General features: G+C 34.5%; 1 protein-coding gene across 12 annotated transcripts in view; it reads right to left on the reverse strand.

Moving 5' to 3' along the window:
- Positions 1–14971, reverse strand: part of IQCB1 (IQ motif containing B1) — a 64268-nt gene that overhangs the window by 18608 nt on the left and 30689 nt on the right. For all 12 annotated transcript variants that reach the window (XM_045502210.1, XM_045502214.1, XM_045502209.1 and 9 more), the window contains exons 9-11: positions 14423–14532; positions 13702–13811; positions 481–623 (exon numbers count right to left, since the gene is read on the reverse strand). In XM_045502210.1, coding sequence (XP_045358166.1) covers positions 481–623; positions 13702–13811; positions 14423–14532 — 363 coding nt within the window. The remainder of the gene's footprint in view (positions 1–480; positions 624–13701; positions 13812–14422; positions 14533–14971) is intronic.

Here is a 14971-nt window from a genome sequence, read left to right on the forward strand (position 1 = left end):
GAGGGGAAGGGGAAGAACAAAAACAATCTTAAAACCATTCCAATTCCCAGACTGTAATATTAATCTCAGTTTAGTGTATCAAAGGTGGTAAGATGTCACAAGGTTTATACTGGTGTATGAGTAAAGTTCAGATGCCAGAATGTAGCAATATTCAAACTCCTTACTTAGGGTCAAGGGGATTCTTTCTCTATGTCTCTGAAAGCTATCTGTAAAGCTATCACATATTTTTATGTTTCACTAATTTATCCAAAAGATACGAAAACTAGTTGAGAGACTGCTCATCATCAATAATAGGCCTTAATCAGAAAAAATAGTAACTTTTTTTTTTGACTCGAGGATTTAACAAGGTTTACCTGGAAAAGGGAGAAACAGGGAAACAGTCCAAATTAAAAGAAAAAAAAAATCAGGTAGCGGGAAATCTGGCTCATTAAAAGATGCTTTAAATATTCTTACACTTAGAAAATTGACATTGCCACGCACCTGGATGAACTATTTCAAGCATACTCAGCCGTAATTCTCGGGACAGTCTCATGGCTCTCTGTCTTTGAATGTGCAACTGTAATCTGCGATCCTCTTCTTCCTTCTGCCTTTTTAGCTTTAGTAAGATCTTGCTTCGTTTAGATCTGTGACAGAAACAATAAGTACCTTATACGTAATTTTTTCATAAATGATGCACCCATTTAAGAAGTATATGAAAAAATGTTTAACCTCACTAGTAATTATATATATGCAGCCTTGTTACAACTGTAACAAGTTGAAAACAATAGGGAACTGGATAAATTACTGGTTCATTCACTGAACAGGATTCTATGAATAAAAAAATAAAAAATTCAAAATTTTCCAAATTTAGCAACTTGGGAAAAGACCCAAATCTAATGTCAAGTAAAAATAAAATCAGGATATAGAAAACATTCCAAATTGTGTTAAAAATACATATCACATATATTAAAAAAAAATTTCAATAGCAATTTTAACTGCATGAAATGATTATGAATGATTTTTATTTTCTTCATGTTTACCTATTTCTCAATTATTGACTAATAACATTTATTATTAGAACCAATTATAAAATTTTCATGTGGCCACAAATACTTAATTAGTATTTGTATATTATCTGCTTTTATTCACCAAAATTTGTCCTTAGCCATTTCTGTCCAGTCTGCTTCCTATATCACTATGCAAGGAGATCACAAGTATTAATCTATAATAAATATACTCAAAATGCTTCCAGATACCCACAGAAAGAGAAATCAAAAAAGGATTAAGAAGAGAAGAATACATTATTTATTTTACTTCTATAGACTTAATTTGCTTGTGCCTCACTCAAAAGCATTTGTTCTTAGATTCTTTTTCCAGAAATGAGGTACCTTGGCTATAGCTTTGTAGACAGGCAGACTTCAAAATGGTATAGTTATTGAGAGTTATAATGGTTTTTAATTCAGTTGCTTTTGGAAAAGGAAAAACAAGCATAAAGCAATTTAAAAATCTCTTAAAACAGAAGAGGAAAACTCACAAAATTATTCTGATAAAATTTTTTGTGTGTGATTTTTGCTTATTTTCTTAGTATTCCCTATCTGCTACCAATTACAACTTAAGGGTTTTTTTTCTAGTTGTACACTTTGTCAAGAGTCAAAGGTCTGTTTCAAAATGTCTTTCTTATTACCCTATTAAGAAAGGTAGAGAAGACCTCAAGTTCATGTGTGCCAAAAGGAGAAGGGGTTCTAGAGAGGATGTAGGGTTAGCTAAATAGTTTCTAAGTGTCTTTTCCTCTTTCCAAAATTTGGAAATGAAGTAAGGGTCTTTTTTTTTTTTTTTTCTGATAATCTTTATTTTTTAATGATTTTTTTTTTATAATATATGAAATTTATTGTCCAAATTGGTTTCCATAAAACACCCAGTGCTCATCCCAAAAGGTGCCCTACTCAATACCCATCACCCACCCTCTCCTCCCTCCCACCCCCCCATCAACCCTCAGTTTGTTCTCAGTTTTTAACAGTCTCTTATGCTTTGGCTCTCTCCCACTCTAACCTCTTTTTTTTTTTTTTTTCTTTTTTCCTCCCCCTCCCCCATGGGTTCCTGTTAGGTTTCTCAGGATCCACATAAGAGTGAAACCATATGGTATCTGTCTTTCTCTGTATGGCTTATTTCACTTAGCATCACACTCTCCAGTTCCATCCACGTTGCTACAAAAGGCCATATTTCATTTTTTCTCATTGCCACGTAGTATTCCATTGTGTATATAAACCACAATTTCTTTATCCATTCATCAATTGATGGACATTTAGGCTCTTTCCATAATTTGGCTATTGTTGAGAGTGCTGCTATGAACATTGGGGTACAAGTGCCCCTATGCATCAGTACTCCTGTATCCCTTGGATAAATTCCTAGCAGTGCTATTGCTGGGTCATAGGGTAGGTCTATTTTTAATTTTCTGAGGAACCTCCACACTGCTTTCCAGAGCGGCTGCACCAATTTGCATTCCCACCAACAGTGCAAGAGGGTTCCCGTTTCTCCACATCCTCGCCAGCATCTATAGTCTCCTGATTTGTTCATTTTGGCCACTCTGACTGGCGTGAGGTGATACCTGAGTGTGGTTTTGATTTGTATTTCCCTGATAAGGAGCGACGCTGAACATCTTTTCATGTGCCTGTTGGCCATCCGGATGTTGAAGTAAGGGTCTTTACGTTCTCAAACAATGCTGATGTAAACTTGCCTCTCCTATAGAACTCTCCCTGCAAAATTGTGGGTTGTATACAGCATATAAGTAAGGATATTTTGCCCTTTACCTACTTATGGAGGATAAAAGAGAACAACTGTCCCTAAACAAAATCTCCTTTTAAACTGTCTAATTGTTTATAGATTATCATGTTTAACATTGCATTATCATTATTTTAAATTTACTATTAGTATGAGAAACCTAGTAATCATTAAAACTGAATTGCTAGGACATTTAATCTGTCAGAAAACTGTGTCTGGGTAAAAGCTTAAGCATACAGGCTATAAAATATGGCAAAAATGAAAAGATTATGGTGTGTGCAGTAGAAGTAAAACACAGAAATATAGTAGAAAAGTGAGGTTCAGTGATTGAAATGACAAATGATAAATATGTGTTTCTGGATTCACATGCTTTATTCATGTTTGAAAACATTTATTAGGAATTAATGTGATTTTGAATTTGAATGTTTTCCTCCCACTTAGGAACATTCTAGTTAGTTACTAGTAGCTACTTACTCTGTAGTTCTAGTTAGGAGTTCCTTTAATCACTAAAAGATTTGAGTACTCATTTAACTGGTTTCTTTGTAAGAAAGAATAGGCATTTGACCATCTGGCAACTGTACTGCACTTCTATAAATGAAATGACTGATCAGATATATTTGCAAGATAATTTATATAAGTACATTCCATGATCTACATTTAATCAACATGAATCTTTACCATCAAAGAGTGACCAAACGATCTACTGCCAAAATATCAGGAATTCTCTAGGAATTCCTCTTTTGTAGAATAGTAAGTATGAACTAGGGGAACACCATATGAGTTCATGGCCAAAATAGTTGATGGGCTCTGTTCATTAACTCAACAAATATTTATAAAGAGTGATTGCTGTCTGCTTGATACTACAACTCAGGTGAACAGAGAATAGATAATATTTCTGCCCTTCAGAAGCTCAATTTCAAGAATTTGAAAGGTAGCAGAATATGCTACTTTGGCATAAAGATTAATTTTGAGCAGGCAAATGAGAGAGAGGCAAATGAGAATCTGCCAGTGCAGAGTCTTCCCAGAGCATACTTTATCAAACTAAAAGCAGAAGCCTCTCAGGAATGAAGACTGCTATAAATCCCCCCTCCCAAAGAAGTTTTATGGCCATGAAGAAGATGGAAAGTTGGTGCCAAGATGGATCTAGACATATAACCCACATATGCTATTAGTTTTCCAAATATATTTACCTTCCCATAATTTCCTGATGTTGGAAGCCTAAAACCCCTTTTGTTTTTACCTGTCACCTCTCTATGATTTATTATTCTTTGTTAAGATGCTACCCAAGCCCAAACCATTCATTGGAGTTACTCATTATGTGAGGTTTCTTCTGCAGGATGTGTACTGCACACATTAATAAACTGTTTTTCTCTTGTTAGTCTGTTTTGTTTTCCTTTTTTGTCAGTCTAATTTTCAGAGCCCCAGGGAATGAACCTAAGATAGGTAGAGGAAAAATTTTTTTCTTCCCCTACAAAGTGAAACAAGTATAATTAAGACACCAAAATATCGGGGCCTGGGTGGCTCAGTTGGTTAAGCGTCCAACTTCAGCTCAGGTCATGATCTCCCTGTCCGTGAGTTCGAGCCCCACGTCAGGCTCTGTTCTGACAGCTCAGAGCATGGAGCCTGCTTCAGATTCTGTGTCTCCCTCTCTCTCTGCCCTTCCCCCGCTCACACTCTGTCTCTCTCACTCTCAAAAATGAATAAATGTTTAAAAAAAATTAAAAAAAAAAAAAGACACCAAAATGTCAGCACTATGATAAAGGTAGGTAGGTTGTGTGGTTTCCCAAAGATAACTGGTGCAGCTATTAGCTGCTTCAGAAAACCTTGCTGAGGAAAAGAGTACTTAACATTAAATAAAGTTTCTGACCATAAAAAATGATTCAGTAAAAAAGAAACCCCCAAGTGGTGAGAGGATGGGCAAAATGGGTGAAGGGGAGTGGGAAGTACAGGCTTCTAGTTATGGAATAAGTAACTAATAGGGATGAAAGGTACAGACAGCATAGGGAATACAGTTAATGGTATTGTAATAGCCTGTGTGGTAACAGATGGTAGCTACACTTGTGGTGAGCACAGCCTAAGTATAGAGTGATTTTATCACAACACTGTATACCTGAAACTAATAATCACACTTCAGTTTAAAAAAAAAAAAAAAAAGACAGTTCAAAAGGCATCTAACACAACATAAAAAAGAAAAAAAGAAAAGAAACCCCTAAGAAGGCATATCAATAAGGGTATGACTACACAAGAGTGCCTCTTGCTGGAATTTAAAAAGCTCTGATGAATCTGGGTCCATTATTATGAGTGGTGGGCAGTTCCTTCCTCCCCAAAAAAACATGGGAGGGAAAAATTACCCTGAGATAATGACCTGACCACAAAGAGACAGAAATAACCTTTGCAGAAAGCTCAGTCATAAAGGAAGCAAGAAAAATTTGCATAAATTATTTCAACTAGTAAAAGAGGAAAGGTACTGAAGCCTGAACAAACTTGAAATTAAAAAATTAAATAAAACCCAAAGGTTAAAACTATACTTCAATCTGTTCTAAGACTTCAAACTCAAAATACTGGAAAAAAACAAACTGTTTATAACATGAGATTTAAATAATTTTGGCTTCACAGCTAATTTCTTTTAACGGAAATAGTTATAACTGGACTGGTTTTATTATATAAAGCAATGCAGTTTCTATTTTAAAATAGTGTAACATTAATTAGAATCCAGGAGTGCCTGGGTGGCTCAGTCAGTAAAGCGTCCAGCTTCAGCTCAGGTCATGATCTTGCAGTTCGTGGGTTCTAGCCCTGCATCCGGCTCTGTGCTGACAGCTCGGAGCCTGGAACCTGCTTCGGATTCTGTGTTGCCCCCTCTCTCTGCCCCTCCCCTCCTCATGCTCTGTTGCTCTCTCTCTCTCTCTCTCTCAAGAGTAAATAAACATTAAAAAAAAAAAAGAACCTATAACTATACTTTTAAGTGAACAGAATCGGCAATCCTGGGGTACTTTTAAATATAGATTTTTATATTACAAGAAAAAGTAGATGGGCAAATTTGACAACTATGGTGAGACTAAACATTAAAGGTCTGAATCCATGTTATGGGGGTACCTTTAAATGTAAGAGGGCAGAGAGCTGAGAATGATAGCAAGTAGAACTCGTAAGTAATAAATACTCTGAGTTCACCACAGAAGGCAAGGCTATGCCAAGAACATCTCAGATTCTTGAAGAAAATAATATACATTGTGACTCTCAAAATATTCATCATTACCCATATTTATTTGACCAAAGAAATATTTTTAAAAATGTTTTTAAAGAAATTCATTGCAGGATACATAGTAAACCATGAGCAATGCTGGAATGGATTATAATTGCCTCTCACAAGTACTATTCATTTAATATATCTGTTTGTCTAACTAGATTTGTAAATCTTCAATGGCAAAAAATGTGCCATATGTAGTTCCCTGCTATCATTTTTTTAAGTTCCAGGTAATATGCTAAAAAAAAACCAAACACCCTTTATATTATTTTAATCTTGGGAGGTACACAATTATCGCCATTATATAGATGGAGAATTTGAGGATGAAAGAGGTTGAGCAACTTGTCCAGGGTCTTTTAGCCCATAAATTGCTGAGGTGGAATACAAAATCAAGTCTGTTTAACTCTTCCAATACCTAGCATGGCCTCTGGCATATATTAGGCAATTGAAACATGTTTAAAAAATTCATGTTAAAAAAAAACTCATGCCCAATATTAATAATCTATCTTTAACTCTTCTCTAAAGGAAATTTTCATCAATGATTTAAATCTAAATTTTAGCTCACTATTTAAAAAAAATTTGTAACTGAGAAATGCAGCTGTAGTTATTAAAAGACTAGTTTTAGTTCTCTTAAAAAACTGACTTCTGGAATATGCAAGTTTCACTTTAGTAAATGAAAATTTAGCTTTAAGTCTAAGGCTACATGAAAATCACCTTTGAGATAGCTCTATTTCATCACAAATGACTAGGAGCTAAGTCATTTACGTGTGTGTGTGTGTGTGTGTGTGTGTGTGTGTGTGTTATTCTTTCCATTTGCTCTAAGAATCTGGATGGGTCAGTCATAAATAATATGCTGTTAGTATTTTCACTTTTGGTCCACTTGAAACAAGGATGAATGACAAACTGTGTCATACCTAAATGACAATACCTATCTGTGCCATATTTACTGATAAAACTCAAGTGAACATACTAAAACCATTATGAACTCATACATGTTTTTACCATAATTACATATGAACAATTAAGGCACTTTTTTATTTCAAGGGTTAAATAAAATAATTGACTATCACTGCCTCTCTCTGTAGGCTTGGCCCACAAAAAATGTCTTATCAAGTGAGTAAGACTATATATTTAGTCCATCAGATTTTTGTCTTTCATTATGTCCTTTGCTTTGAAAGTACATCTAGTTACTGGAGTGCTGGTACTCAGAAATGTATTTTCAGAACAAGAATGAAAGCAATAGTAAAAGAAACAGCTGGAGGAGCAAGTTGGTGGAGCAGGAGTATCCTGAGTTCATCTCCTTCCCCAGAAAATAAGGCTACAACTAAATACAGAGCAACTCTCTCTGAGAACAACCTAAAGATTAGCTATTCCACAGCTAAAGGTATAAAGACAAAGCACATGGAGAAAAGTAGGAGAGACAGAGACGAGATCTGCTGCAGTGACCCACAGGGGGAGAGATGCCACAGGTATAGAGGTCTTCCCTATGCAGCAAGGGTTTCAAACCCGACATCAGGCTACCTTGCCCTGGAGATGTTCATCCAGAGAAGTGCCCATAAATTTCTGGCTTTGAAAATCAGTGGAGCATAATTCTGGGACAGCAGAGAGGCTATAGGAAACAAAGACTGTATTCTTAAAGGTCTCATGCACAAACTTACTTGCTCTGAGACCCAGCACAGAGGCAGCAGTTTGAAAAGTGAGTGCCTCAGCTATATGTAAAGGAAAGCTGAGTGATTTCCTGACTGATTTTAGGGTATGTGCTAGAGGACCAGGGATCTGTAAGAACTTTCTCTGGGAATGGAAGTACTGGTGGGTTCCATTTCTGATACTCTCCCATCTACTCTGTTAACATCACATACCACTCCCCAGCGTTGCCCTGTGGACTCACCACACCAACTGGCAGGTGGCATTGGCTGCGACTAGCACCTCATAAAAGTATGTTCTGCCTCACTGCATCCAGTGGAAAGCAATGGCCTGAACTGGAGCCCACCCAAACTGGCTGGTAGGGGGAGCTGTAGACAGCCCGACCCACCAGTGTGCCCACAACAGTTGCAGCCCAATCAAAAGGAAAGTGCATGAAGTCAACACAGGGGACACCCCTGTTGCACTTAGTTTTGGTGACCTGGAGAGGACTGTGCTTCTGGCCCCTCCAGGACACCTTCTACATAAGGCTACTCTTTGAAGACCAACAACTGATCTACCTAATACATAGAAACAAACACAGAAAGTCAGGCAAAATGAGGAGACAGAGGAATATGGTACAAATGAAAAAACAAGACAAAACTTCAGAAGAACTACACAAAAAGTGTGATCTACCATATAAAGAGTTCAAAGTAATTATCATAAAGATGCTCATCAAACTTGGGAGAAGAATGGATGAACACAGTGAGAATTTCAACAAAGAGATAGAAAATATAAAAAAGAACCAATCAGAGCTAAAGAATGAAATAAATGAAACAAAAAACAAGTTAGAAGGAAATCAACAGCAGATTAGATAATGCAGAAAAGCCAAAGAGCAATCTGGAAGACCATGTAGTAGAAACCAGCAAAAAGACTGAAGAACTTGAAAAAATTAGAATAGTTTAAAAGACTTCTGGGACAACATCAAATGTACTAGGGGTCTTGGAAGAAGAGTAAGAGAAAGGGGTACAAAACTTATTTGAAGAAATAGTAGCTGAAAACTCCCTAACCTGGGGAAGGAAACATACATCCATGTTCAAGAAGCACAGAAACTCCCAACAAGATTAACCCAAAAAAGCTAATACCAAGAAACACAATAATTAACATGTCAAAAACTTAGGAGAGAATCTTAAAATCATCAAGAGATAAGAAACTAGTTATGTAATAAGGGAATGTCCACAAGGCTGATATTTAGCAGCAACTTTGCAGGCCAGAGGGGAGTTGAATGATATATTCAAAGTTCTGAAAGGAAAAACCTACAACCAAGAGTACCCAGCAATATTATCATTCAAAATAGAAGGAGATATAGAGTTCCCCAGACAAACACAAGTTAAAGGAGCTCATCACCACAAAAACCAGCCTTACGAGAAATATTAAAAGGGACTTCTTTAAGCAGTTAAAGGCCATAACTAGAAGAAATTTATGAAAAGAAAAAAATCTCACTAGTAAAAGCAAACATATAGTAAAGACAGTAGATGAACCACTTATAAAGCTAGTATGAAAGCTAAAAGAAAAAAGTAATAGTCAAGTGTATCTACAATAATTAGTTAAGAGACACTAAAATAAAGAGTAAAATATGATGTCAAAAACATGGTGGTGGGAGAGGGTTTTAGAATGTGTTCAAACTTAAGTGACCATTAACTTAATATAGACTGCCATAATTGAGCATTATATATGAACCTCATGGTAACCACAAACCCAAAATCTGTAACAGCTACACGAAAAATAAAAAGACAGCCAAGCATACCACTAAAAGTCATCAAATCACAGAAAACAAGAGAAGAAAAAAACAACCACAAAATCAATGAACAAAATGAACAAAAATGGCAATAAGTACACACCCATTATAATTACTTTAAATGTAAATGGACTAATGTCCAATCAAAAGACACAGCATGATTAAATGGATAAAAAAGAAGACCCATCTACATGCTGCCTACGAGACTCATTTCAGACCTAAAAACACATACAGGCTGAAAATAAAGGGATGGAAAGAAGATATTTCATGCAAATGAAGTGAAAAGAAAGCTGAAGTAGCAATACATATATCAGACAAAATAGACTTTATAACAAAGACCATGAGACAAATAAGGGCATTATATAATGATGAAGAAATCAATACAGGAGGATTTAACAGTTGTAAACGTATATATTTTTTCACCTAATATATTACATATATAAATATATGCACCTAATATAGACACACCTAAATATTTAAAGCAAATTATTAACAAATGTAAAAGGAGAAACTGACAGTAATACATAATAGCAGGGACTTTAATAACCCATTTATGTCACTGAATAGATCATCGAGACAGAAAATCAATAAGGAAAAAGTGGTCTTAAACGACACTTTAGACCAGATGGATTTATATACACAGAACATTCCATCCAAAACAAGCAAACTACACATTCTTTTTAAGTGCACATGGAACATTCTTGAGGATAAATCACAGGTTAAACAACAAAACAAGTCTCAAGAAATTTAAGACTGAAATCATATTAAGTATCTCTTCCAACCACAATGGTATAAAACTAGAAATCAATTACAAGAAAAAAAAACTGGAACAAACACAAACACGTGGAGGCTAAACAACATGCTATTAAATAAACAATGGGTCAACAAAGAAATAAAAGAGGAAATAAAACATTACATTGAGACAAATAAAAATTGAAACACAACATTCTGAAATCTATAGGATTCAGCAAAAGTAGTTCCAAGAGGAAAGTTTATAGCAATACAGGCCTACCTAAAAAAAAAAAAAAAAAAAAAAAAAAAAATCTAAAACCTAATCTTAAACCTAAAACAACTAGAAAAAGAAAAAGCCCACAGCTAATAGAAGAAAAAAATAATGAAGACCAGAGCAGAAATAAATTAAATTAAAAAAAAAAAAGATCAATGAAACTAAGAACTGATTCTTCAAAAATAGAAGCAAAATAAACCTTTAGCCAAATTCATCAAGAAAAAAAGAGAGGGCCCAAATAAATAAAATCAGATGAAAGAGAGGTTACAACTAACACCATAGAAGTACAAAGGATTATAAGAGACTACTTGGAAAATTACATGCCAACAAATTAGACAACATAGAACCCACAAAAAATGAAATATACAATCTTACAAGAGTGAATCAGGAAGAAGCAAAATCTTAACAGACCAATTACTAGTAATGATATCAAATCAATTATCAACAAAGCTTCCAACAAACACAAGTCCAGGATCAGTGGCTTCCCAGGTGAATTCTACCAAACATTTAGAGTTAGTATCTACTCTTCTCAAACTACTCCAAAAAATTTAAGAGAAAGGAACACTTCAAAATTCATTCTACAAGGCCAGCATTACCTTGATACCAAAACTAGACAAAGACACTAAAAAGAAAAGGAAAAAAAGAAAATTATAGGCCAATAACCCTGATAAACATAGATAGATGCAAAATTCCTCAATAAAATATTAGCAAATGGCATTCAATGATGCATTAAAAGGATCATACATCATGATCAAGTGGGATTTATTCCAGGGATGCAAGGATGGTTCAATATCCACAAATCAATCCATATGATATACCATATTAACAAAGGAAAAAAATCATGTGATAATCTCAACAGATGTAGATAAAGCATCTGACAAATCCAATAAGCCATTTATGGTAAAAACTCCCAATGAAGTATGTTTAGAGGGAAGATACCTCAAAATAATACAGGACATATATGACAAACCCATAGCTAACATCATATTCAATGGTGAATAACAGAGCTTCTCCTCTAAGATCAGGAACAAGACATGGATTCCACCCTTGCCACTTTTATTGATCATAGTTCTGGAAGTCCTAGTCATAGCAATCAGACAAGAAAAAGAGATACAAGGCATCCAAACTGGGAAGTAAGAAGAAAACCATCACTGTTTCCAAATGATGTAATACTATATATAGAAAATCCTAATGATTCCACCAAAAAACTATTAGAATAAATGAATTCATTAAATTTGTAGGTTAAAAAATTAATTGACAGGCATCTGTTATATTTCCATATGCTAATAATGAAGTAGCAGAAAGAGAAATTAAGAAAACAATCCCATTTACAATTGTATCAAAAGAATAAAATATCTAGTAATAAATTTAACCAAGGAGGTGAAAGACCTGTATTCTGAAAACTATAAGACACTGATGAAAGAAACTGATGATGGCACAAGTGGAAAGATATACTGTGCTCATGGATTAGAAGAATTAATATTAAAATGTCCATACTACTCAAAGTAATCTACAGATTCAATGCAGTCTCTATCTACATTGGCATTTTTCACAGAACTAGTACAAATGAATCCTAAAAGTTGTATGGAACAACAAAAGACCCTGGATAGCCAAAGTAATCTTGAAAAAGAACAACAAAACTGGAGGTATCACGTTCCCAGATTTCAAATTATAGTACAAAGCCCTAGTATTTAAAACAGTATGGTGCTGGCACAAAAACATGTAGACCAGTGAAAAATAATAGAGAGTTCAGAAATAAACCCAAACTCCTATGGTCAATTATCTGTGACAAAGGAGGCAAGAATATACAATGATAGTCTCTTCAACAAATGGTGGCTGGGAAAATTGGACAACTACATGCAAATGAATGAAACTAAACCACTGTCTTATATAAAAATACTCTAAATGTATTAAAGACCTAAATGTAAGACATGAAACCATAAAACTCCTAAAACAAAACACTGGCAATAAACTCTTGGACATCAGTGTTGGCAATTTTTTTTTTGGATCTGTCTCCTCAGAAAACAAAAGGAAAAATAAACTATTGTGACTATGTCAAACTAAAAAGCTTTTATACAGTGGTATAATACCAACAAAACAAAAAGCAACCTATGAATGGGGAAGATTATCTGCAAATGATATATCTGATAAGGGGTTAATATCCAAAATATATAAAGAACTCATGCAACTCAAAACCAAAAATCGCCCCTAAAAAATTCAGTTAAAAAATGGGTAGAGACCCTGAATACACATTTTTCCAAGGAACACATACAGATGGCCAAAAGACACATGAAAAAATACTCAACATCACTAATCATCAGGGAAATGCAAATCAAAACCACAATGAGGTATTACCTTACACTTGTCAGAGTGGCTAGTGTAAAAAGACAAGAAATAACAAGTATTGGCAAGGATATGAAAGAAAAGGGAAACATAGTGCATGGGGGTCAAAATGTATATTGGTGTAGCCACTATAGAAAACAGTATGGAAGTTCCTAAAAAAATTAAAAATAGAAATACCTTATAATCCAGCAAATACATTTATGTGTATTTATCCAAAGAAAATGAAAATATGAATTCAAAAAGATATATGCACACCATCTTCACTCCAGCATTATTTACAATAGCCAAGATATGGAAGCAACATAAGTGTCCATGAATTAGACGGATAAAGAAGATGTGGTATATAAAATAAATACAATGGAATATTACTCAGCCATAAAAACGAATGGAATCTTACCATTTGTGATAACATCGATGGTTCTAGAGGGAATTATGTTAAGTGAAATTAAGTCAGAGAAAATAAAATTCCATATGATTCTACAGTTATATGTAGCATCTAAAAAACAAAGTAAATAAAACAAACAGATCTATAAAAACAGATATAAATTGGTTGTTGCCAGAGAGGGGAGACAGGCAGGGGGATGGACAAAATAAATGAAAAGAGGCATAAGCTTCCAGTTATTAAATAAATAAGTCAAAAGGATGTAAAGTATAGCATAGGGAATATAGTCAATAATATTGTAATACATTTGTGTGATGACAGTTGATAACTAGACTCATCATGACGCATTTTACAATGTATATAAATGTCGATCACTTTGTATAATTGACACTTATGTAATATTGTATGTGAACTATCCTTTAATTAAAAAAAAAAGAGTAAAAGAAACATATTAGAAAAATTGAGGGAAAAAACAGCTTAAGTTTTCACTCAGCTATAGTGTAAAAAGATATAACTATCCTCTGAGATCATCATGCCTCACCAGAACTTTTTACCTGAAACTCCTCTGCAAAGTAATCACAGCAGATGGAAGCTTCTTTAACCTCTTTCTAGTTTGGAAACCCTTCCAATAAGCTTGAATCAAGCAAGCTGCTTGATGTAGTTTCTGAAATTAAAGGCCAGAATTAATATAGAGACATTTCTAGGAAAATCTTGTTTAGAAGTTTACCTCTCAAAATATCAGGCCTGGGCAAGTATTAATCTCTACCTCTAATAAACTGGGGAGGAGGCAATTTCATAGGACAAGGACAGGTAAGGTCTAAGAATATTAAACCTGACCTGCCAAAAGAGGTACATACACTAGGTTCTCAGGCAGTATCTAGAATGTGTTCAAGATACAGTCTGATTATCTCTGGATTCTCCTTAATTAATCACACTTCTACTCTTTTTATAAAGATTTCATAGTTCTGATTTTTAATGCTTTCCCCTCTGCTTGACTTCTTATGCCTGACCTCATTTATTCAAGCATTCAAGGGTACGAATAACTCTTTGAACAGGCTAAAAAAGAAAAAAGGCTCCAAGGTTAAAAATCGGGTCCACAGAAACCCCTTACCCTATCAAACTACAGCTGCTCTGAATATTTGAGGAGATAAGTAAAGAATGGGGGAGAGACAGCAAATAAAAAATTCAAGAAGCTACCACTCTCCAGTATTTTGAAACTAAAATGTTTACTGACATGTTAGCAAATACGCAAGTTATTTTTTTGGAATTTATTACCTGTTCTTCTACTTCCTGATAGACCTTTGGGGTTAAAAGGGCGATGAGCTGTCCAAGTTCTTGACTAAACTCTGTCCCAGGCTCCTGCTTATTTCGTAGACTTCTGAGTCCTGAAATGGAATAACAAAGGTACATATAAAATAAAATATGATTTGCTATCTAATCAGGATTAATTTGAGGTTAAAAAGTCTGGTTTAGAAAGAAATGAATACAACAGTAAGATTAATTACATGATTTTTTTTTTTTCCTTTTCTCAAAGACTTCTAGATTGAAGTCTTTAGGATATTTCTCTGTCCTAAGAGATTTTATGTGATCACTTGTAATATCTGATGCAAAGGCTGTCTCCTCAGTATCTTAAGTGGAATCATTGTGGTAAATCAAAGAGGAGAGATATAGAATTTTTTACCTGTTTCAACATAAATACCTTAAACTGAAACACTTTTAAAAATAAATAGCATACTGAGTAAATGACTATACTGTGGAAGCATTTAAACAGGTTATTAGTCATTCTTAAAGAAAGCTATTTATTAAATAAAAATATACAGTATT

The sequence above is a fragment of the Leopardus geoffroyi genome, chromosome C2 (genome assembly GCF_018350155.1).
Source record: "Leopardus geoffroyi isolate Oge1 chromosome C2, O.geoffroyi_Oge1_pat1.0, whole genome shotgun sequence".
Taxonomy (NCBI): Eukaryota; Metazoa; Chordata; class Mammalia; order Carnivora; family Felidae; genus Leopardus; species Leopardus geoffroyi.